General features: G+C 49.2%; 2 protein-coding genes across 5 annotated transcripts in view; one reads left to right on the top strand and one right to left on the bottom strand.

Moving 5' to 3' along the window:
- Window positions 1-15634, bottom strand: part of LOC138581031 (sulfotransferase 1B1-like) — a 537627-nt gene extending 521993 nt beyond the window's left edge. The window contains exon 1 of the mRNA XM_069652055.1: window positions 15613-15634. The gene's annotated coding sequence lies outside the window, so the exon portion shown is untranslated. The remainder of the gene's footprint in view (window positions 1-15612) is intronic.
- The window catches only part of NUDT9 (nudix hydrolase 9), a 255056-nt gene continuing 246550 nt past the window's right edge, over window positions 15105-23610 (top strand). Inside the window, exons 1-2 of one of the 4 annotated variants that reach the window (XM_069652048.1) lie at window positions 15189-15257; window positions 15485-15519. In XM_069652048.1, the coding sequence (XP_069508149.1) occupies window positions 15204-15257; window positions 15485-15519 (89 nt within the window). In that variant the 5' untranslated portion in view covers window positions 15189-15203. Of the gene's footprint in view, window positions 15258-15484; window positions 15520-23610 lie in introns of all 4 variants that reach the window. The other 3 variants (XM_069652050.1, XM_069652045.1, XM_069652046.1) reach the window with 3 other exon arrangements.

Below are 23610 nucleotides of genomic sequence, written 5' to 3'. Positions count from 1 at the left end.
TGGGACCTTGAAATAAGAACATTCTTCTGACGAGCGCTTAAAGATTGACAGTGCTGCCAAGTAGCCCTTAATGGTGCCAACCTGAAGACCTTTATTTGCTAATGAAAGCAAAAAGGATAAAACATCCAGAGTTTTACACTGAAAAAGATCAACATTCTTTTCTCTGGACCAGTTGCAAACCTTATTCCAACAGCAACGGTACACAGACTTTGTTGCTGGCCTTCTGGCGAAAGCAACACCTCCATTACGTCATCCGGGAGATCCCAATCCTTATATCTCAGCCTTTCAGAAACCAAGCGTGAAGGTTGAGAGTCATGACCTCTGGATGGAGAGAAGATCCCGACCCTCCTCTCGGGAGAGAAAGTCCTCTCTTTGTGGAAGATACATTGGAGGACAGATGGACATGTCCAGAAGGTCTGGGTACCACATTCTCCTGGCCCAATACGGGGCAATTAGGATCATGTGTTTCCTGAATATTCTCAACTTCCTGATCACGAGGAATGACGGGGACTGGAGGAAACGCGTACAGGAGTGGAAACTCCCAGTCCACCACAAACGTGTCTCCTAGAGCTCCTCTTGGGGTACATTCCTTTGAACAGTACTGCTCATACTTCCAATTGACACCGGTCGCAAACAGATCCACCTGAGAGGTTCCTCAAAGGGTGACAATCTATTGAAGGACTTCCTGAACTAGTTTCCACTCGTGGGAGACTGGGCTCTGTCTGCTCAGAGCCTCAGTCGCGGTGTTCTCCGCCCCGGCTAGGTGAGCTGCCGATATGCAGATTCCTTCTTGAATTGACCAATGCCTCTCTGCACAGTGGTAGTGACTCTACACCTCCTCTCTTGTTGAGGTAGTACATGGCCACTGTGTTGTCTGTCATTATAAGGACATTCTTTCCTTGTACAGAGGGCAGAAAAGCCTTCAGCGCTAGTCTGATTGCTCTCAGCTCAAAAAGATTGACGTGTAGTTTGGACTCCGATGGATCCTGTGAGACTCTGGTTAGAATGTGAAGTCAGTCTGACATCTTTCCTGAGAATTGGGACCATTGTGTTCTGAGAGCCCATTGAAGGGATCTCATTCTCAGGCCAGCCTCTGGCACCAGAAAAATGCAGGATGCCATTAGGACGAGCAACCTCAAAATAAATAAATAAATAAATATCGAAGGCCGGAAGACCTTGGGCACTCTGAAATGTGGTTACCATCTGAAAAATGTCTTGAGCCCTCACCTCGGGTGGCAAGCTCCTCCGGAGGATGCATCTATCACAGCTCCAATGTATTGAAGCTTTTGGGAAGTGGTCATTTGGGACTTCTTGTAATTGATGGGGAAGCCCAGTCTGTGAAGAGAGTGGCAGGTAATGTTGAGATGATCCCGGGCTTGTTCAGGAGAACGCGCCCTGATCAGCCAATCATCCAGGTAGGGGTAGACGTGAATACCCCTTCTCCTGAGACTCGCTGCCACCAACAATATCAGTTTGGTGAAAACCCTTGGGGTGGAGGGTAGCCCGAATGGCAGGACTCGAAATTGATAATGAGAGCCGCCATCCGCGAACCTCAGGTATTTTCTGTGCTTGAGGTGGATTGGCACATGAAAATCAGTATTGTGAAGGTCCAATGACATCAACCAACCCGGAAGTTGGAGGGCGTGAAGGATCGGAGAAAGAGTGACCATCTTGAACTTGTCCTTCCTGAGGAACTTGTTCACGTATCTCAAGTCCAAGGTCCTTTTTGGGGGAATCATAAAATATGGGGAATACAAACCCTTGTTCCCCTCCGCTACAGGCACCGGTTCAATAGCGCCTTTCTCTAGCAGGGTTAAAATTTCCTGCACAAGGAGCGGATCCGGAACCCTCACAGAGTGTTTGCCCGGTGGATTACACTGAGGCTTCTTCTTAAAGGGAAGGCAGTAACCATGGGCTATTGTTTCCAGAGCCCAAGCATCTGAAGTAATGTCTCGCCATTCTTCTAGATGCTGAGACAGTCTGCCCCCCACTGGTGAGTTCAGGGGTGGACTGGGAACTAAAAGAGGCCCTGGAAATAATTATTGGGGACCAAAAGAGGCCGTGGAAATAATTTGAAAAGTGGCCCCATATGACACATTTTTAGCACGTCCAATGCTTTTCCTTTGAATAAATATGGAAATACCACACAAAAGAGGCCCAGGGTGCAGAGGCCCAGCGGGAAATCTCCAGAGTTCCCTATAGGCCAGTCCACCGCTGGGTGAGTTGTGACTCAAGCCCTCAGAGTGGTTTTGTAGCAGCTGTTGCAGAGGCCGATGGTAAACAGGCTGCTGCTTGAGCTGGCTTGGCACCTCTACCTCGTCCACAACAAGGACATTTTCTTTAGCCTCTGACTGGCCATTCCTCTCACCCTTCCAAATGAGGAGTAGTAGCGAAAAGATCTACCCCTCCAAGGTTGTCCGCTAGGACGCAAAGGCTGAGGTTGCCTAACAGCAGTGCCCAAAGATTTGGCCGCCGCCTTCGAGGTCTGCAAATTCTCAAGACTCTCGTCAGGCTTGCTGTCAAACGGCATGTCGAGAAGTCTAGCCTGCACGTTAGGTGCAAAACCAGTCTTTCGCAACAACGTAAATCTGCGCATCACTGTGCTGTTAGCCATGGCCCTGCTCATGCTATCTGTAGAATCCAATCCAGATTGAAGGAACTCGCACATCGCTTCTTTGCCGTCCTTAGCAATAGCCAAGAAGCCGTCCCTTTCAACCCCTTTGGGAATATGCTCTGCCCCCATAGAAATACACTCCCATAGAGTATACAAAAACTTTGCAAGGGCACAAGTAGAGTTGGTAGATTTTAATGCCATGCTCCCTGTGGAAAATACCTTTCTCGTCCATCCATCTACATACTTGTCGTCGCCATCAGGAGGGGTGGTAGAGTACACTGCTTGTTTTGAAGTAGCCCTAGCTGCCTGGACCACCAGACTCTCCGGAGTGGGGTGCTTTTGACAGATAGCCGGGGTCACTACTGGAGGGACAGTATTTTTTTGGTGAGATTTTTGTCAACTGCCGGATTAGTTTCCAGAGTCTCCCAATTCCTGGCCACCCTTTTTTGAAGTGCCACATGGAAAGGCAAAACTGGATCAGTAGGTGGACCCTTGTTCAGAATGTCAGATCATCTTGATCATAGGGTGCTGGAGGACTAGACCAACCTAAGCATTCGACAACCTTAGACATGAACTGCCTGTAAGAGGAGTCGGCATGCTCCCCTGGTTCTGGTTTTCCGAACTCCAGCTCTGGAGAGGTGTCAATTCCACTTGCATTGTGCAAATTATTATATAGATCTTGCATTCTGATTTCCTCTGAAATAAGGCATTCAGGCACATTAGGTGTACCGTACTGAAGCCCAAAAGGGGGTGGGGGGGATCTTCTTCATCTGAATGCTTTTCCTTCTCAAAAATGGAAGTAAGGTACTTGAAAAAGCCCTTCTTTGGGAGAGGTGTATATATGTATTCTGGTTTTGAAACCAGAGGCTTCGACATTGTCGAAGTTGTCGACATTTTCTTAGACAGTGCCTTTTTAGGAAGGTCACTTGGTTTAGCTGGCAAAATTGGCACCGCGGGCGTCTACGGTTTCGGCATCGATGTCAACAGAGGCGTCGATGGCATCGACAGTTTAGCAGGGGTCACGGGCCTGATGGGCGTCATTGACGGTGTCTAAGGTCTCGAAGGCGTCGAGGACCTCGACCTCTCCCCGTGTCTCGAGGAATCCTTTGATTTCTCAGATCGAGGCCTTTCAATGAGGATCATGCCTTTTACCCAGGCTCAAGGGCATGCAAGTTTTAGGCTGAGACCTCTCCTTTCCGGCTTCCTTAGAAGGCTCGGTCAGAGCACGGCTTTGTTTCTCGAATAGTTTTAGCACTTCCCCACACAGAAAGCTTCCCATTCTGCTGGGGTAGACTTTCGCAGGGCATGCGACCTTTTCGAGGGACCCATCAGACGAAGAAGTCGATGAAGGCAACCCGTGGTGCCTCCTCTTCGAAGATAAGTGGTGGGAACTACGCCTAGACCTGGAACTATTGGACTTTTTCCTCCGAGGAAGTCGCCTCTCGACTCATCGGTCGAAGGCCTAGCAGTTCGGGGCTTGGGTGTTTTGCCTACCTTGAGTTTCCCCTTCCGTTCCTTCAAGGCTTTTCCCGTTATGGCTTGACACTTGGAGCAAGCGGTAGTATTGTGGTCCTCCCCGAGGCACCACAGGCAGATTCGATGCGGGTCAGCAAGGGACATCTTCGAACCGCAATCTCTGCACTTTTTAAAACCGGATATATGTGTCGACGGTGTAGATGAAGACAATTGTTGAGATTGAAGACATTGCTCGAAGTAACAAATGTCACAATATGAGGCACGCCGAGTTTCACACAAAGCAAATGCTGTTTGCTGAAAAACAGAACTGAGGCCAACGGGCGCTGCGCATGCTACATGTATCCTCCGATTACTTCACCCTCGACTGAGGCCTTCGAGGGACATCGACTCAATGCCATAGATGCACGGTGCCCTCTGCTGACATCTCTTTCCGAAGGAGCTGAAGCTGGACATTACATTGGACATTACATGTCAAGAATGAGGAATACGCTGGAGGACACAATCCATTCGAAACATGTGTTTGTATAGCTCTTACTGGTATGTTTCACTTTTTAAACGCAGGTTCTCAGTCCTTGTGCTGATCCCATGAGCCCATTCACTCTACAAGTACAAATTATTTGGCCATCAGCAAATCCCACAAACTCATCATTCCTATATATGACCGCATCTTTGGCCATAGGTGAATACCCAGAACCCCTACTTCCTACTAGGTAAAAGTTGTTTTTGTCTCTGAAAAAACTCCAGAATACAGCCTTTCTATGGGGGACGGATTCTCTATCCCACAATCAATAAAAGCACCACACTCATCAGGTAATGTGTGATGCTTTCTTACTGGGACCTGAAACCCAATTACTACAACAGATAAACATGTTTCTTTGACTGAGAAAATGTCCAGGATCCAACAGGTAGCATGCAGTGTTATGTCCTTGGAACAATGAGCAGAATCTATATTTATGAAAGGTGAAATGTAGTGTTTTGTCTGGGGGACAATTGTCAGGAACGGAGAATGGAAGGTTTGGAAGCGCTGGAAGCATCGACTTGCGAGCGCTCTAGTCCTCACTCAATATGGTGGCCGTGCCTTTAAATTCTGACTCCTCCCCCAAACCGGTGCGTTGTATCTGTACACATCGCTCCGGTTCGTGTGGAACTTCGTTTTTGGAAAATTCCTCCTTGCCGACCTTCCTTGCAGCTACCTTTTGCCTTCCCTGTGCCTACCTTCTGTGCTCAACATAATTTCTTCCCGTGCTACCTGTCTCCTGGGTTTTGCTACTTCTGCGAGTGTTTCTTTGCCTCTCCTCGTCTGTTCTACGGCTTCGCCTCGCCTGAGCTTCTGCACCTACGCCTCTTGTTTTCCGCCGAAGCATTTAAGTTTATTTGTTCGGCGTTTTCTGCCTTTCGTCTTCTCTGCACTCTTGTTTCTCGTTTGCAGTATTACTTCGCTCTGCAGGCGTATTTCTACTTTCTGATTATGGTTTACCTGCACACTATTTCTATACTTACTCCTTTAGAAATCTTATCACTGTTAGTTACGGGCATTTCTATCTGTTCTGTCTTCCCTTAAGATTTATTTATTGGTTTATTTGGGTTCCTGTATCTTTCCTCTGTGTGCCTCGTCCTACTGTCACCGCAGAGCTTAACTGGCTCTCTCCACCGGAGTTGGAGGTCAACTTCCTTAGCCATCAGCTGCAGCCAGACTTCAAGTACTTATGAAAGGAATTCTCAACTCCTTATTAGAACCCATCTGGAAACAGGGTTTTTTCTGCCTTCGTGCTTTTTCCCTGATCTAGGTCAGGCCCCCTGGGTGTCCCCGCAGACAGGGTTCTATCTCTGCCACGGTGGCCTCCGGAGGGGCCCGGCCCTATTTACACGAAAAGAAAGCCAAGACACCAAAGGACAAGACTCCTGTAAGGAGGAAGGACCGTAAGAAGACGGAGTCGAATCCAAAGGAATCCGCCACAGAAGATTCAGGTGAGGAGGAAGGGGATAAGGCCTCCAATCTTGACAGAATACAACGCCCAATATCTACCATGGCATCGTTAGAACAATATCAAGAATTGGTAGCAGCAATGCAGAACCTTACTATGGAGGTCCAGGCTTTGAGAACAGAGAACATAGCCCTCCGACAACAGGTTGTGTTGCATCGTGATGACAGGGGAGACCTGCCTACAATGCCACTCTCCTTTGGCAAATATGATGGTCACCCGGGAGGGCTGAAGGACTTTCTTGACGCATGTAAGGTGTATTTTGCCTTTCGACCTCATGCTTATGAGACTGCTAGATCCAAGGTCGGGTTTATCATTGCCAACCGAATGGGTAATGCTCTCTCATGGGCTACACCATTTGTCACCGGAAACGACCCGATTTTGAGTGACTATGATCGTTTTACGGAGGTGTTTAAAGAACATTTCGACCGACCAGAAGTCTTCTATTCCTCTCTAGAAGCTATCCTTGATGTCAGCCAGGGAAACACTGATGTACAAACCTATCTATCTCGTTTCCAGAGGCTGGCAGCCAAAGCAGATTGGCCTGATTCCGCTCAGCAAACCATCTACAGACGTGGCCTTCGTGATGAAATCAAGGATGAGCTGGCCCGAATGGCTAGACCTGCTTCCTTTCAAGATCTGGTTACATTATCTCTTCAGATTGAGTTCCGTCTACAAAAGAGACGATTAGAAAGAAGACGAACCAGAGGCGTTCCACAGCCAACCGGCCTCCCCTCTCCTGTCCCTCCCACCAGAACTACTCATCCTACTGAAGAACCTATGCAGATAGGGGCGGCCCGAGGACCGCTAACTCAAGAAGAAAGAAGAAGAAGAAGAGAGGCTGGATTGTGTATGTATTGTGGCTCCTCGAAGCACTTATTGAGAGACTGTCCTGAGGTGCCAGCTCGAAGACAGGGAAACTTCAACCCCGATCTACAGCAAGGGAGGTTTCGGGGGAAGTAACAAGCACCCTTGCAACTACACAAGAGCATTAAGCACTCCGGATGATAACAGTCTAACGGTGTTTCGAGTTGACTTGTGGCTGTCTGATGCAGGTCCCACAGAGGTACTCGCCATGCTTGACTGTGGAGCAGCAGGGAATTTCATCGACTCCAAGTGGGCTGCGGAACATCTTGTTCCCACAATATCCAAGGCCACTCCCATTCCGGTGGAAGGGGTGGACGGGAAGCCCTCATCTTCTGGGCCTATTACCAAGGAGACCATTCCGTTGAGAATGAGGTTAGGCCATCACGAGGAGTTCCTGGTATTTGACCAGATCAGAGCAGCTCATTTTCCATTGGTCATTGGCATTCCTTGGTTAAGGAGGCACAACCCTCAAATTGATTGGACGGCTAACAACGTAGTCTTCAATTCTACATTTTGTAAATCACACTGCATGAGCTTGTCCTCGACGTCCAACACCCTAGCATATGACCGAAACAGTACTCCAGACCCAATCACATTGGCATCAGTTCCCATCCATTATCAAGAATTCTCAGAGGTGTTCCTAGATGCCGTTCCCCGTCAACTCCCGCCTCATAGAACAGAGGATTGCGGTATAGACCTGATACCGGAGGCGGTGGTTCCTTTTGGGAGGATGTACCCTTTGTCTCTACCAGAGAGGAAGGCTCTGAGAGAATACCTCGACGCAAATCTTCAAAACGGACTCATCCAAGAGTCCAGATCCTCTTGTGGGGCTTCCTTGTTCTTCATTCCTAAAAAGGACTCAGCAGAGCTGCGCCCTTGTATAGACTACAGGGGGCTCAACAAGGTTACCATTTGGGATAGGTATCCTATGCCTTTGATCCGGGACATCTTGGAGGCAGTACATGGGCCGGTGTTCTTTACCAAGCTTGACTTGAGAGGAGCTTACCACCTCTTGAGAATCAGGCAAGGGGACGAGTGGAAGACAGTGTTCCGTACCCCTTTTGGACTCTTTGAATACAGAGTGATGCCATTTGGTCTTGTGAATGCACCAGGCCATTTTCCAAAGGTATATGGACAAGATTTTCGCAGATATGCTTTTTGTGTCGGTGGTAGTGTACCTGGACGACATCCTCATTTTTTCCAAGACTCTATCGGAGCACAGGTCACTGGTCAGACTAGTCTTACAGCGTCTGCAATCCCATCAACTACTGGTAAAGCCAGAGAAATGCTCATTTGAAGCTACGTCCGTGTCCTACCTAGGATATATCTTATCCAAAGAAGGTATCGAGATGGACTCCAGTAAGGTGAAGGCTATCAGAGAATGGAGAAATCCTGTCAATGTCAAAGAACTCCAAAGCTTCCTGGCATTGGCCAATTTTTATCGAAGGTTCATTCCCAACTTTTCTAACAAGGTACTTCCGCTGACCTCTCTATTGAAGAAAGGAGTCAAGTTCGTATTTGATGAAGAGCCCCAAAGAGCCTTCTGTTTTCTAAAAGAATGTTTTTCCACAGCCCCCATCCTGGTCCAACCGGATCAGAACCGACCCTAAATTCTGGAAACAGACACTTCTACTGGGGCGGTGGGAGCAGTTCTGCTTTAAAGGTCAGAAGACGACTATGAACATCCGATAGCTTATTACTCCAAAACACTTACCCGTAGTGAATGCAACTACTCGGTTATAGAAAAGGAGCTATTGGCTATCAAACTGGCCTGTCAAGAGTGGAGACATCTTTTACAGGGAGCTGCTCATCCGTTTACTATTAGAACAGACCATCGTAACCTTCGGGTTTTACAACAGTTGGAATGTTCCAATGCCAGGCATGCCAGATGGGAATATTTCTTTTTACAATATGATTTTGTAATTACATACTTACCTGGTACAGAGAACATGAAGGCTGATGCCTTGTCAAGAAGTCTTGGGGATACTTCTGGCTCCTACACGGGACACAAATTGGTTTTCCCTAATCTCACGGTGTTGGCTTCCACTGTTTCATTTCTTCAAGACCTAATTCCACAGCATCAGATGGGCACCGAGCTTCCGTCAACTGTCATTCAAGATAAGGACGGATTATATTATCATGACGGAGCTCTCTATGTTCCCACTAAGAAGCTACAAAATCAGATACTTTCTTGGTGTCATGACACCCCTTTAACTGGACATCCCGGAATCAGGAAGACATTGGATCTGCTACGGAGGGGTTTCTGGTGGCCTACCTTAAGAAGAGACGTAAGTACGTTTCCACTTGTTCGGTTTGTGCTTCTAACAAACACCGAACGGGAAGACCTCTGGGGCTACTGCAGCAGGACTCCTTACCGGACCATCCTTGGGAACACATCTCTACCGATTTTATTGTAGACCTCCCTCCGTCATATGGCATGACAACGAATATGGTGACAGTTGACTCATTTAGCAAGCTCGCCCATTTTTCGGCCTTTAAACAGGTTCCTTCAGCCTCCGAAATGGCCGCAACCTTTCTTCAGGATATAGTCCATGGTTTGCCCAGGACCATAGTCTCGGACAGAGGACCCCAATTCACCTCCAAGTTCTGGGCTTCTCTCTGCCAAGTTCTAGGGATTCACAAGGCACTCTCTTCTGGATACCACCCACAGAGCAATGGCCAAACTGAAAGATTAAATGCCAGCCTAGAACAGTACCTCAGGTGTTTTTGCAGTCCACAACAAGAAGAATGGTATTGTTTCCTCCCACAGGCAGAATTTGCCTACAATAACTCTCTCCATACCTCGATCCAGATGAGTCCTTTCTATTGGACTTACGGATATCATCCTCAACATTTACCCTGGCTCAATCCTCCTTCTACCAAAATTCCGGCGTTGGATGGGGTTCTACAGGACCTACAGGAGATACACAGACTTGCTAAGGAAGCACACCAAGCGAGTCAACTTACACACAAGAAATGGGCAGACAAGGGTCGTACTGCCAATCCGAGCTGGAAGATAGGGCAGCTTGTCTGGTTGTCCACCAGATTTCTACCGAGATGGGTTCATAAGGGGAAGTTCTCCTCTCGTTTCCTTGGGCCATTTCCCATTCTTCAACAGATCCACCCTGTTGCATATAAGATCAAGCTACCAGAATATCTCAGAAAGGTACATCCAGTCTTTCATGTCTCCCTTCTCAAAGAACATAAGGAGGACCCTTTTAAGAGACCTGTGTTCAGAACGCGTGCTCAGGTGAGCCCTACGCCTGAAGAATATGAGGTATCTCATCTTGTCGATTCCAGATACCACAAGGGGCGGTTGCACTATTTGGTTCATTGGAAGGGTTATCCAGTGGAAGAGAGGACATGGGAACCTGTGAGCCATATACATGCCAAACGCCTAGTGCAGAGGTTCCATCGGCTTCATCCGGGCAAACCGGGGAGTCCCCCGAGAAGACGGGGGTATACTGTCAGGAACGGAGAATGGAAGGTATGGAAGCGCTGGAAGCATTGACTTGCGAGCGCTCTAGTCCTCACTCAATATGGTGGCCGTGCCTTTAAATTCTGACTCCTCCCCCAAACCGGTGCGTTGTATCTGTACACATCGCTCCGGTTCGTGTGGAACTTCGTTTTTGGAAAATTCCTCCTTGCCGACCTTCCTTGCAGCTACCTTTTGCCTTCCCTGTGCCTACCTTCTGTGCTCAACATAATTTCTTCCCGTGCTACCTGTCTCCTGGGTTTTGCTACTTCTGTGAGTGTTTCTTTGCCTCTCCTCGTCTGTTCTACGGCTCCGCCTCGCCTGAGCTTCTGCACCTACGCCTCTTGTTTTCCGCCGAAGCATTTAAGTTTATTTGTTCGGCATTTTCTGCCTTTCGTCTTCTCTGCACTCTCGTTTCTCGTTTGCAGACTTACTTCGCTCTGCAGGCGTATTTCTACTTTCTGCTTATGGTTTACCTGTACACTATTTCTATACTTACTCCTTTCGAAATCTTATCACTGTTAGTTACGGGCATTTCTATCTGTTATGTCTTCCCTTAAGATTTATTTATTGGTTTATTTGGGTTCCTGTATCTTTCCTCTGTGTGCCTCGTCCTACTGTCACCGCAGAGCTTAACTGGCTCTCTCCACCGGAGTTGGAGGTCAACTTCCTTAGCTATCAGCTGCAGCCAGACTTCAAGTACTTGTGAAAGGAATTCTCAACTCCTTATTAGAACCCTTCTGGAAACAGGGTTTTTACTGCCTTTGTGCTTTTTCCCTGATCTAGGTCTGGCCCCCTAGGTGTCCCCGCGGACTGGGTTCTATCTCTGCCACGGTGGCCTCCGGAGGGGCCCGACCCTATTTACACAAAAAGAAAGCCAAGACACCAAAGGACAAGACTCCTGTAAGGAGGAAGGACCGTAAGAAGACAGAGTCGAATCCAAAGGAATCCGCCACAGAAGATTCAGGTGAGGAGGAAGGGGATAGGGCCTCCAATCTTGACAACAATACATCCGCCACTACAGTTGAATGGTAGCTTGTCCATGAGCAAATCTCCAGACCCCCAACCCCAACGAGAGAAAATTCTCTCTCCACAGGCAAACTTCTAAAGCCCATCAATCTTTCAAGTGACAGTCAATAGGGCTTGATGAATGCCCTTCACTCATGATTTCCAAAAAGAAAACAACAACAAAAAAAAAACTTATCATAAAAACGTATCCTTCCCAAGCTAATGGCAGTCCAAACTGGATCTATTTGTCATACATTCGTTCCTTCCTGCATGCTTCAAGCATGTTATCACTGTACACATATGATTTACGTTGCAACAGTGACCACTGTGACTGGGTCAGGTGCTTGACTGTCAAGGGTGCACACAAGGCCCTCCTGACCAGGGGTATGAGGCCCACCAGGGTGTAAATCAGATCCTACCCTATCCTAGCAGTCAGGAGAGCCCCAGTCCCTGAACCCTCTAAATTTGCTTTGATTGCAAAGACCGGTACAGCATTCAATCACATAACGTCATGCAACCTCAAATCTGGCCCGAGTTCTCTTTTCTTTATTTCAGAACTACCTTGACCATCATGCACTTTCACAACACGTGAACCCAGCAGACAGGTGGAGAAATTCAACGACTTCCATGCAGATACAAACATTTTGATGCCGGTCATGGAAGAGAAGCATTACTCACCTCACCCCAAAGGAGCACAACACTGACCCAACATCCAGCGCATGAAACTCCAATCTATTATTCTAAAAATGGTGCCTACAAGGGGGCTAGGCTAAGAGGGTATTTTGTAGCATTGCACTACAATGACGCAACCCCGGGAGGAAAGACAAGTTTTAATTTGGCCCACTGTTACAGCTGAAATATGGGACCAATGGAGGGGAGAGAAGGACAGAAGGGAATCACAGGTATTAAAGACCCAGAGAAATTAAACAGACAAATTGTGTTTGGGTGAGGTCAGGAGGTGAAACAAGAGACTAGGAGAAGTACAGAAGGGGGAGCTGAGTGCTGGTAATCTGTAGAGGAGTTGTGCAGGTGAGGTTTTGTATGCGAGAGTGGTACTCAGTGGGGCGAGTGAAGTTGTGATTATGGGAGTATGTGAGAGAGTGGTAATAGATTGAAGTGTACAGTAGAAGAGGGAGAGAGGGAGATTGTGTATGGCGAATGAGCTAGTAGAGAGAGAATGCGAGAGTGGCATCAATTGTAATAGAATGATGGAAGCGGAGGCAGGAATTGTAGATGGAAAGGTTGCAAGGGTGGGGAGAGTTGTTGGCGGGGAGGGAAGTAATGAAGATAGCAGGGAGAGGAGTGTGGGGAAAAGGAGGAGGAAAGAGCTGAGATGGTGGGAGATGGAGAAAAAAGGAAGAAGGTGAGAGAGAACAGAGGCGGATGAGATAGGAGGTAGGAGGGGAAATGAGTAAAAAGGAGGCAAAAGACCAGGGAGGGGGGGAGTGTGAGGTAGAGAGAACAAGAGCATGTTTGAAGAAATAGGCACCATCACAAAGAACGTTAAGAACATCATTTGGGGGAACATTAAGTAGGCTCTGAGGGAGTAAGGTACATAAGGCTGTTGCCTAAGGTCCTCCTATGTTGGAGATGCTGCCTTTGACAGCAGGGGATACTGATTTTTAGTTTTGGCTATTAGTTGGCACTGAAAACTATTGTCATTAAAATAAGAGCTTTAACATGAGAGCTTGAAACTGGGGCTTTGGATGCAGGTTTGTTGTAATGCATAACGCGAAACTTCTAAACATTACTAGGTAAGCTGAATACTAAGCTAAAGTCTTATGATCAGACCATTTTAGATGTAAACAATATATACTGCTATATAGGACTCATATCAGATAACTAAAAGCAGTGTGTTCATATTTATTTGTAGCAACACGTTTGCCAAAAACAAAAGGATAGACACAACAAGAGAGCTTCTAAATTATCTGGTGAAAATAAATCAACCTGGACTTTTAAAGACTAACAATTCAAGTATCCTACTTCCCAAATTTTGAGGAAGTTGTATTTAGAATCAAAAGCAATGCATGATACATCCTTGACAGTGTATATAAAACAATCTAAACAATTGTAATTTATTTTAGGTACAAAGTGGAAGAAATGACAAAACCCTCCTGATGAACCACCAGTACTATTAGGTGGAGAAACACGTGTGAAGGGATTATTTTCTTTACTTGGAGAAGCACCCAACATTTCAGAGAGGCTCCTGGTATGTTTTTTTGATTAAAATAGATCTTGGCACAATTTATCAGGTTCTTCTTTTAATTTTTTCAATTTAATATTCGGATACTGGTCAGCCTCAGCATCTAGAATCTGATTGCAGCCGATTCCACAATTGCTATCAATAAATATATGAATAAATTAAGGAATGGCCAACAGTTGCAGCAAGGCTGAAAACTTTCTTTTGATACCTGCTTTTCAATGCAGGTTGGCATATGAGGATGGATACATGGTAGAGTGACTGCGTCCCACCCATTTAACTCCCATTGCTAAGTGAAATGTATAGGAATTTCCTCCCATTTCCACCCATTTTCCTTCCAGCCACACCTCCTTTTGCACTCTTTGGCTCAATTTCTACTGTGTGGTGGATTAGTCAGACATAGTGGAACGATGCTCCGTTGGTCCTTTCCAACCCCCATACAGTTAACCCCACCCAATTCAAACCACCTGCCATTGGTCCTTCCCTACAACCCAAAAGATGTTATTTACAAAAGTTCTCACAAGACTAAAGAAAACGTGATGAAAACATATACATATGTACTTTTAAATGACAAGCATTAGTGTGTCATTGCCCCCTCAGCATGCCACTTTATATATCCTCCCCTTCCCACCTCTTAAGGGGCATGTACATGACAATAGCCACTGATAAACCTGTCCCTAAACAAGACCTTTGGTGCCTACAACAAATTACCAAATTGCTGTGCAACTGCCTGGAAATAGACTCCATTCACAAGCAGACCATTTAAATAAAATTTAGCAAGCACTTGTGAGATAGCACAATGTCGTTTACCACAGGGTTATTAAACCAGAGCATAGGTTCAAATCCCCAGGAGGGGAACGTTTATTTTTCCCCTTCAATTGGCCTTTCCTACCGTCCTGGAACGGTACTCCAAGTCACGTAAAGAAAGTAAGCGCGAACTACGACTTATTAAGGGAACGTCGCACCCTTTTGTTTCCTCCCACTTTGACCTCTGTGTGGTACAGGTACAGCTCAAAGCACTGTGGCAGCACTGAGCGGTAAAAGTTAGCCACATCTCCATGCAATTTTCAAATCAGAACCCGTCACTTTGTAAAGGCAGTAAAGTCACTGGCAGCCGAATTTGGCAACAAAACATTTGCCCTGAAATTCCCTCGGCGTGCGCGGCACGGCCATAAATAATCAAAACACGAAAAACAAACCCACAGGCACCTAAATATACCTGCCGCTCGGGGACACAACTGAAATGTATAAAGCGCCTTATAAATACACAATAAAAAATAAACACCTGCATAGCTTTCAACCTTTCATGGCCCTTGGGCGGGTGAAAACACCCGATTTTACAGTTGGCCAGTGAGAGCCCATTGTTTGCTATGGGCGTGTAAGGGGCTTGGCAGGTGCTTGTGATTCTCTTTCTAAGCACGCAGACTTCCTATATGTAAACGTCAAGACGACTTTAACGGCATTTCTGAAATACGTCATGACTGTTTAAAGGCATGTAAGAAAGTGTCGGTAGACTTTTAAACATACAGACAATGCTATCGGATCTCATAGGGACTTTAAATGTGACTCAATCGCCAATGAATGCAATACAACGACTCTTACGAAACGCTCCTTCTCGGTTTCCAGAAAGCATCGGTGAGTGGATGCGAAGTTTATATACGTTTCTTTTAACACCATTAAATTAGATCGTTCTCACCCCTTTGTTTGTTGCAAGAGGAGCCCTTTTTTCAATCTCAGGAAATGCACGTTTAAGTAAAAGGCTGCAGCTGAAGCTGTAATTCGTTGTATTGCAATTATCACATGTTGACATTTAAAATTGTAAGTAAGGTACTTCATAAACATCTAGTTTTGAAATTACACAGGGCAGCTGTGGCGGCCTTAATGAAGACAGGACACGGTATGTGGTAACTATGGTATTTATTGATACAGTAGGTAAAGTACTCAACTTGGGAATGTAATGTCCAGGGGTAAGGGGAGTAACTGTACTCACAATTCGTCTCTTTTAAGTAGCTGCTTCCCTGTTGCTTGATGTGTCCTTCAGTGGGACACACAGTTCACACCAGAGCCCCCAGGAGGTTGTCCTCAGCCATGGCATTACGCTCTGGTGTGTGTGTGATCCTGGGTGTACAGGCCTGTAAGCCTGCACGCTCTGTGCTTCAGGAGGAGCGCAGGGGCAGTCCTTTCACTGTGCTCTCCCGTCCGCATCTGCCTCTATGCACGATTCTTGCGCGGGAGATCTCGCCAGATCGCCTTCCCACGATCTCGCAGCAGGAAGTCCCCACGCACCTCCTTTAGTGGGAAAAAAGGACAGGTGGTCAGCGCATAACAAAGTCTGGGAACTTGCTGGGCTTCCTTCTCTCACGCTGGGGTCTGCCTAGTTCGGAGCGTGGATCTGAACGGTGACATGGGACCTGGGGAGATTCGGGTGGATTGGGTTCTCCTTGTGTCATTTCTCTCTGTGCTCCATCAGCCGGGGGCGGCGGGCTCATGCCTGCGGGTTCTTCGTGGTGCTGCGTTCCCGATGAGTTCTCCCTGGTATAATGCGGGTTGCTGGACGGAGTTTGCTGGGCCAGTCCTTCTCCTGCTTCCTCGGATGGGTGGTTGGTAGATTCTCTTCTGCGGTACATGGCCACTCTTTCCAAGTTCCATCGCTGGTGCATATGTGGTTGGGTTCCTTTGCGATGACCTCTATGGGTCTACTGTATTTGGAGCCGGTCATGGTGTCCTTCTGGGGAAGGCGTATTTTTACCAGGTCACCTTCGGTAACTGCTGTGCATTGAGCGGCCCTGCGTTTGTCCCCTTGAGCCTTCATCGCTTCCTTGTTTCTCTGCATGTGGAATACTATGGCCCTGATTACAACACCGGCGCTAAACCATGGCGCTATTAGCACCATGGTTGGTGCCGGTGTTGTAACGGGTCCGCCATGGTTCAATGGGGAATTACCACCCCATTTCAAGGTTGGCGGGGTGGTAATTCCCCATTGAACCATGGCCCTTCCCCATTTTCGCCCCATAGGGCTCTATGGGAATGGGGAAGGCGCTAAGTACGGTACCGCAAATTGCAGTACCGTACTTAGCACCAAGGTCCCTTTGCGGGTCCCTACTTTAACGGCTGGTGTAGACCAGCCGTTAAGGTCGGGTCCCGCAAAGGGACCTCGTAATAAGGCGCTAAGTGGTTAACGGCACCGCAGCCTTTTATGGCGCCGTTAACCACTTAGCGCCTGGGTCGTAATGAGGCCCTATATCTTGCATGTCCACATCTTCGTCTATTCTTACTTGGTGTAGCCAAGGCGGTACCAGCATGGATGCCGCCCTTCTCCCTCTCAACAGCTGGAAGGGTGAAACGCCTGTGATGGCGTTTGGTGTGATGCGGTGGACCGCGAAAGCCTCTTTTACTGTCTTGCTGGGGTCTAAGCCCAATGCATGCTCCAACTGTAGCGCCCCTTTGATGAAGCGGTTTTCTCTCTCGACAAGCCCATTGGCTTGTGGGTGGTACAGACTCGCTTTCAACTGTCGGATGTTGTGCTTTTTGAGCAATTTCTTCATTTCTCTGGGAACTAGTTGCACCCCCGTTGTCGGTCACTATCTCTTCGGGAAGGCCTTTGTGCTGGAAGATGGCGGTGAGCGGCTCGATGACCGTGCTGGTGGTGATGTCTGAGGCAAATTCAACCTGCACCCACTTGGAAAAGTAGTCCACCATGACGGTTCCATACTTGTTCTCTGAGGACATGCCGTCCAGGGGGCCCTTGAAGTCCAGTCCTATTTTGTGCCACACTCCTTTGGGGACCTCGGTGGGCATCATGGGGGCTTGTTTCACAGACAGGTGTTTGTCGCTGTTGATGCATTCATGGCACCTCTCTATCATCGCCCGTATGTCCTGGTCCATGCCTGGCCAGCAGTAAGCGTTGCACACTCTATGTCTCGTCATGTTGCTGCCTACGTGGCCCGAATGTGCTCGGCACAGGATAACTTTCCGGATGCCCCTGGGGGGAATCACACGATCACCTCGCAGAATGAGACCGTTCATGCCTGTAATTTCGTCTCACTTTCCAGTAGGGATGTAGGCCTTCTGGGACTGCTCTTTCATTGGGCCATCCTTCGCAGACCCACTCTGCCACGCTCCCTCCTTCAAGATGCGATAGCTGAGGTATTCAACCTATCCTAGGCCGAAAAAGCATTTTTCATGGTGCAGGTGGACACCTGCTTCTTGCAGTATGCTCAGTACTGCAGCGAGTGCCTTGTTGTGGGTCTCTGAGTTCTTTGCGTACACGAGTATGTCGTCCTGAAAGTAGGAGACGTTAGCAATTACTTTCAGCAAAGAGCTCATCATCCTCTGGAACGCGGATGCGGTTGAGGACAAGCCGAACGGCATTCCAGTATACTGGAACGGGGTGATGAACGCTGTGAGCGGGCGCGAGAATTTGTGCAGGCTGATCTGGTGGTATGCGTCATGCATGTCTAGCTTCGAGAACACGGTTGCTTCTTTCATCATGAGCACTATTTCACTGATGCTGGGGAGTGGGAAGCTGTTGGTAACGACTTCTAGGTTGAGGCTTCTGAGGTCAATGCAGACTCTAAGGTCATTTGAAGATTTCTTTTTAATGAGTACTCCTGAGCTCAACCATTCTGAGGACTCTACTGTTTCGATGGTGCCCTCCTCGACCATTTTCTGGAGGTGGGCTTCCAGCGCAGGTCTCGCTGTGACGGGTACAGACCTGACCTTGTGCTTCACAGGTACTGCGTTCTGTTTGAGGCGGATTTTATGGACATAGTTCTTGATTTTCCCTGGAGTTTCGAAGAACAGGCCAGGGAAGGCTTCTTTCCAACTCGGCGCTCCTCCTGAAGAGACTGCAAGCACCTGTTCTGGTGTGCTCGGGCCTAGCCTTATGCTGAGCCTGTGTTGATCGTCCCACCCTAGTACGGCGGGGCCTTGAGAAGCGAAGTAGACTTTTGTCGTGGTGGACATGTCTTTGAATTCGATACTTGCGTTAATGTAGACAAGTAGATCCACGATGGCTCCTCCGAAGACCGTCGGCTTTTGTCTGGTGGCTCTGATTTCCATTTTGTCTCACCCCATCATCTCTTTATAGGCGTTAAGGGGCAGGATGGTGGGATTTGAACACAAGTCGGCCAGGACTCGTGTCTCCATGCCGTCCACTTTTATTGTGCAGTGGGTCTTTTCCCTTCTGGCTTGGGGGGCGTTGACCATGATGACCATGGGTTTGTAGGGTATCTCTTCGTCTTCACTTGACTCTTTGTCGCCATCGATGCAGTGACGGCTTTTCCCCTACACGTGCAGGCCTGGGCCACGTGACCGAAGCGTCGACATTTTGAACACTCCTTGTTCCTGGCGGGGCATTCGGGATCACTGGCCATGTGTTTGGTGCTGGCGCATCTATAGCACTTGGGTGCATCTCTTTGTCTGGGACCTTTGTCTATGGGGTTGTCGCAGGGCTGTCTTTCTTTGCGCCCTTTCCATTGTAGCGCCGATATGACCGGTACCAGCGATGGACTCCCGACCTCTTTGCGCCTGCTGGCGGTCTCCTCTTCGGCTCTGGCTATTTGGATGGCTTTGTCGAGGTCCACTTCCTTCTCTTGGATGAATTTATCCTGCACTTTTCTGGAATTAGAGTGGACCACGAGCATGTCGCAGATGACTTGTTCTGCATTGTCGCCGAATCCGCATAGGGATGCTAGCTCTCTCATCCTGGTAAAATAGTCGTTGACTGGTTTGTTGCCCTCCTGCTTGCGAGTGTAAAACCTCAGTCTGTGCAACACCACGTTTTCTTTATTTGTGAACCTCTTCACAATGCAGCGAATTGCCTCCTGGTATGCATCGTCATCTTCGCCAGCCTCTGGCATGGCCTTTAGTCCTGCAAATATGCCCTGCCCCTCGACCCCCATGGCGTTCAACAACATTGCTGTCTTCCTGGCCGGTGTGTACTCCATTCTGCCCATCGCCTCCAGGTGTGTGGAAAAGAGTGGTCCCACTGTTGCCACGGAATTGTCGGGAACCGGGGTGAGGGGAGGAATGCGGGGGTGTGTGGCACCTTGCATGGTGGTTACGCTGGGTTCTGGATCCTCGTCGTCTATTATCTGATGTCCTTAATGAAGACAGGGCACGGTAAGTGGTAACTATGGTATTTATTGATACCGTAGGCAAAGTACTCCAATTGGGAATGTAATGTCCAGGTGTAAGGGGAGTAACTGTACTCACAGTTAGACAGTGGCCCTCATTCTGACTCAGGCGTTAAGGGGTTTACGGCGCCGTAAACGGCGCCGACCCTTAACGCCTGATTACAAGGTTCCCTTTGCGGGATGGCTTTTAACGGCTGCTTTTTTGCAGCCGTTAAAATCCATGCTGCAAAGGGACCTTGGCGATAATTACGGCACCGTAATTTACGGTGCCGTAATTATCGCCTTTCCCCATTCCCATTATGCCCTATGGGGCGAAAATGGGAATGGGGAAGGGTAAAATGGGAAATGGGGATTTACCGCCCCACTCACCTTGGAATGGGGCGGTAAATCCGCCAACCACCATGGCGTAAACGATGGTGGTAAGGGTACGACCCAGGCGGTAACTTACCGCCTGGGTCGTAATGAGGGCCCGTCTCTTTTAAGTATCTGCTTCCCTGCTGCTTGATGTGTCCTTCAGTGGGACACACAGTTCACACCAGAGCCCCCAGGAGGCTGTCCTCAGCCATGCCGTTACGCTCTGGTGTGTGTGATCCTGGGTGTACAGCCCTGGAAGCCTGCATGCTCCGTGCTTCCGGAGGAGCCCGGGGGCAGTCCTTTCACTGCGCTTTCCCGCCCGCATCTGCTGATACATGCGTTCCGTGTGCTTCTCGCACGGGAGATATCGCGAGATCGCCTTCCCGCGATCTCGCGGCAGGAAGTCCCCACAGCAGCGCAGCCAATTGTTGTTGGTATCGTAGACACAGTAGCTGCTCCAAAGCTCATTTAAGGCTCTGGAATGCTCGCAGACACTACTTCTACATAGACCGTGGTCTGGTGTAAGTGAAGGCTAATCATTGCAGACTTGTACTGTCTCCAGTTCCACTGACTACTCGGAAAGTAATGATTCCCTAGGGCTAATGGCTGCAGATCCGGTACTTTTTCTGGGACGTGTTGGATTGTGCATAGCCCGGGGCTCCCGTCATGCAGGCCTCGCCCACCCCCATCACTGAAAGGAACGCACAGACACAGGTGCTGCTTTGTCGGGCTCCGGTGCGCGCTAACTTGTGCAGGACCACCCACTTTATTTAAACCACATGTGACAGTCACACGCCACTTGAGCACATCACATTTGTTACATGTGCGTCCCAGTGCACACGCGCTGCCGTGAGCCCCCTCCTAGACCACACTCACACGGAGGTGATGTTCCTAGTTCGGGCTCCCCGGTCGCTCTAATGTGGCCGGGACACGCCCTGTTTTATATACGCACGCGGCAGAGTGAAACGTCACTCCGCTGAATGCTGACCCTTAAAGGGGCAGCACCACACTCCTCCTTTTCCATGAGGACAAACAACAAACAGTATAAAAAACACTTCTACAAATACCAATAACACTCCAAACAAACACCCCTCAATGACCCCTTTAATGGCAACCACCTGGATCCCCACACCAACAGCAGGACCCCCAGATGTTGCTCCAGACTCACGTGTCCAGGACATAGTCACTGAAGTGGACAGGTTTCCTCGCCCTGTCCTCAGGGGGTACCTCCTGCCCTCCTCCCAGATAGGCACTCCTGCACCAGGGCTCGGCCTGGCCCTGCCAGCCTCCCCAACGGTAACGCCTTCGGCGGGGCTCCTTCTGGCCAGAGAGTCGGAAAGGAAGTCCACATCCCAGCCCTCATCCGGAAACTTCATCATGTCATGACCCGGGGTCACCTCTGCCTGAGGTTCCTCCAGTTTCTTAAAGAAGCTGGTTTACCAGGTGACAGACGCAATTCCATCCGAGGCGTGACCATCAACCCCTTCACCGCCACCACGTCCATCGGCCCTGGCTCATATGTCGGTGACAACTTCCTGTGCGGATGCCTGTTTCTTACTAGCACATCATCCCCGGGAGCCAACTGCTGGGGCCCGAGTCCCCTCCGGAGGTTCTCCTGCTCCGTCCGGAGCCTCCTGTCCATTTCCACCTGCTGATCGGCACCTTCTCACCCACTTCGGGCAGCAGTCCTCTTGGGCACCTCTTAAACAGGGCTTCCGCCCGTGCGACCCTGGTGGATGTGTGCAGGGTGGTCCGATACCTGCACAAGAATTGATACAGCACCCCCTGCAAGCACTCTCCCTGCCCTTGAGTGATGCAGAACACCTTATTAAAGGTCCTCAACATCCTTTCCGCTTCTCCATTCGCCCTAGGCCAGAGCGGGGTTACCTTCCTGTGGTGATTGCCATAGTCCTCCATTAGCTTGGCAAAGCTCTCCACCTGGAAGGGTGCTCTGTTATCCGAGCACAGCACCTTGGGGAGGCCATGAGCGGCAAAGATCTTTTCCATCGCCACCACCACGTTCTCAAAGGCGACAGACTCGACGAACTCCACCTCTGGGTACCTGGACCATTCGTCCACCACAACAAGGAAGTGTGTGTCGCGGGTCGTGGAGCCAAAGTCTGCATGCACCACCTCGCATGGTTTCAATTACAGGCTCCCGTTGTGCTGGGGAGACCGCCTGACACCACACACATGATGCGACAAACTCCTCCACTCGCCTCTCTAACTCCGGGAACCAGACCTTCTGGTGCAGCAGAGCTTTTTTTTTTTGGCAGCACCTTGATGTCCCTGGTGGGCCAACTCAATGACCGGATGAATTTTTCCCTGCAGAACCACGATCCGGTCACCCCTGAGCAGGAGACCACTCCCAGAGAACGTCAGCTCCTCCCTCACCTTCTACAGCTGTTCGAGGGTAACTTTGGCCTCCTAGGTCCGAAGTGAGAGATTGTCCAGCACGGTCTTCAAGGACCCTTGTTGAATGGCATACTTCAAGATGAGGAAACATTTGTCCTGGGCCGCTGCTGCTTCTAAGTCTGCCAGTTGCACTGAGTTGGGAGTAGCTGCCTCCACCACTAGCTGGACATGAGCATCCGCCTCTTTAGCACAGGTGTTCTCCTGATCCTCAGAGACTCCTCTGGGGCGGCGCGACAAGTAGTTGGCCGTGTTGTTGCTTCCCGGCCTGTAGACTAGCGAGACCCTGTATTACAGTAGCACCAACATCCATCTCTCAATCCTCGGCGGGGGCTTTGAGGACGAGCCTGCCAGGATGGGCAGCAGGGGCTTATGATCTGTCACCACCGTAACCGGCCCCCCCAGGACATATAGCCTGAAGTGCTGACACCCCCATAGTACTCGCAGGGCCTGCCGCTCGATCTGGGAGTATCCTTGCTTGGTCTTCGAGAGCGCTTTGCTTGCGTACGCCACCGGCCGGACTCCCGAGCTGGCATCAACTTGTGTCAGAACCGCCCCCAGGCCAAAAGGGCTAGCGTCCAGCACAATCTCTGACTGCAAGGCCGAGTCAAAGAAGGCCATGGTGTCATCAGCAGTGAGGGCACTCCTGATATCTTCAATGCTGCCTGTTCCAGCAGCCACCACTGCCAAACAGTGTCTTTCTTTGTGAGGGCTCTCAAAGGCTCCGACCGAGCAGCCATGTTCCTGATGAAGCGGCCACAGTAGGTGACCATGCCCAGAAACCTCTGCACCTCCGACACGTTCTCTGGCGGTCATGCCTCCTTGATGCCTTTTACCTTGCGAGGATCAGGGGATACACCATCCTCTTTGAACACGAACCCAAAGAATTTGATACATGTCCGGAGGAACTCACTCTTATCGCGGTGCAGGCTCAGGCACAGTGACTGGAGCCATTCAAACGTATTGGCCCGCTTCCGGAGATGGTCTGCCTCCGACTTCACGAAGACCAGGATATCATCACTGATGTTGAGGACGGCGTCCAGGTCCGCCAGGGCACCACCGAAAATGTTTTGAAACACTTCTGC

Source organism: Ambystoma mexicanum, chromosome 3p (genome assembly GCF_040938575.1).
Source record: "Ambystoma mexicanum isolate Mex_15411 chromosome 3p, UKY_AmexF1_1, whole genome shotgun sequence".
Lineage (NCBI taxonomy): Eukaryota > Metazoa > Chordata > Amphibia > Caudata > Ambystomatidae > Ambystoma > Ambystoma mexicanum.
Note: the sequence above shows the minus strand (reverse complement) of the source record. Positions and strands in the feature narration are given on the sequence as shown.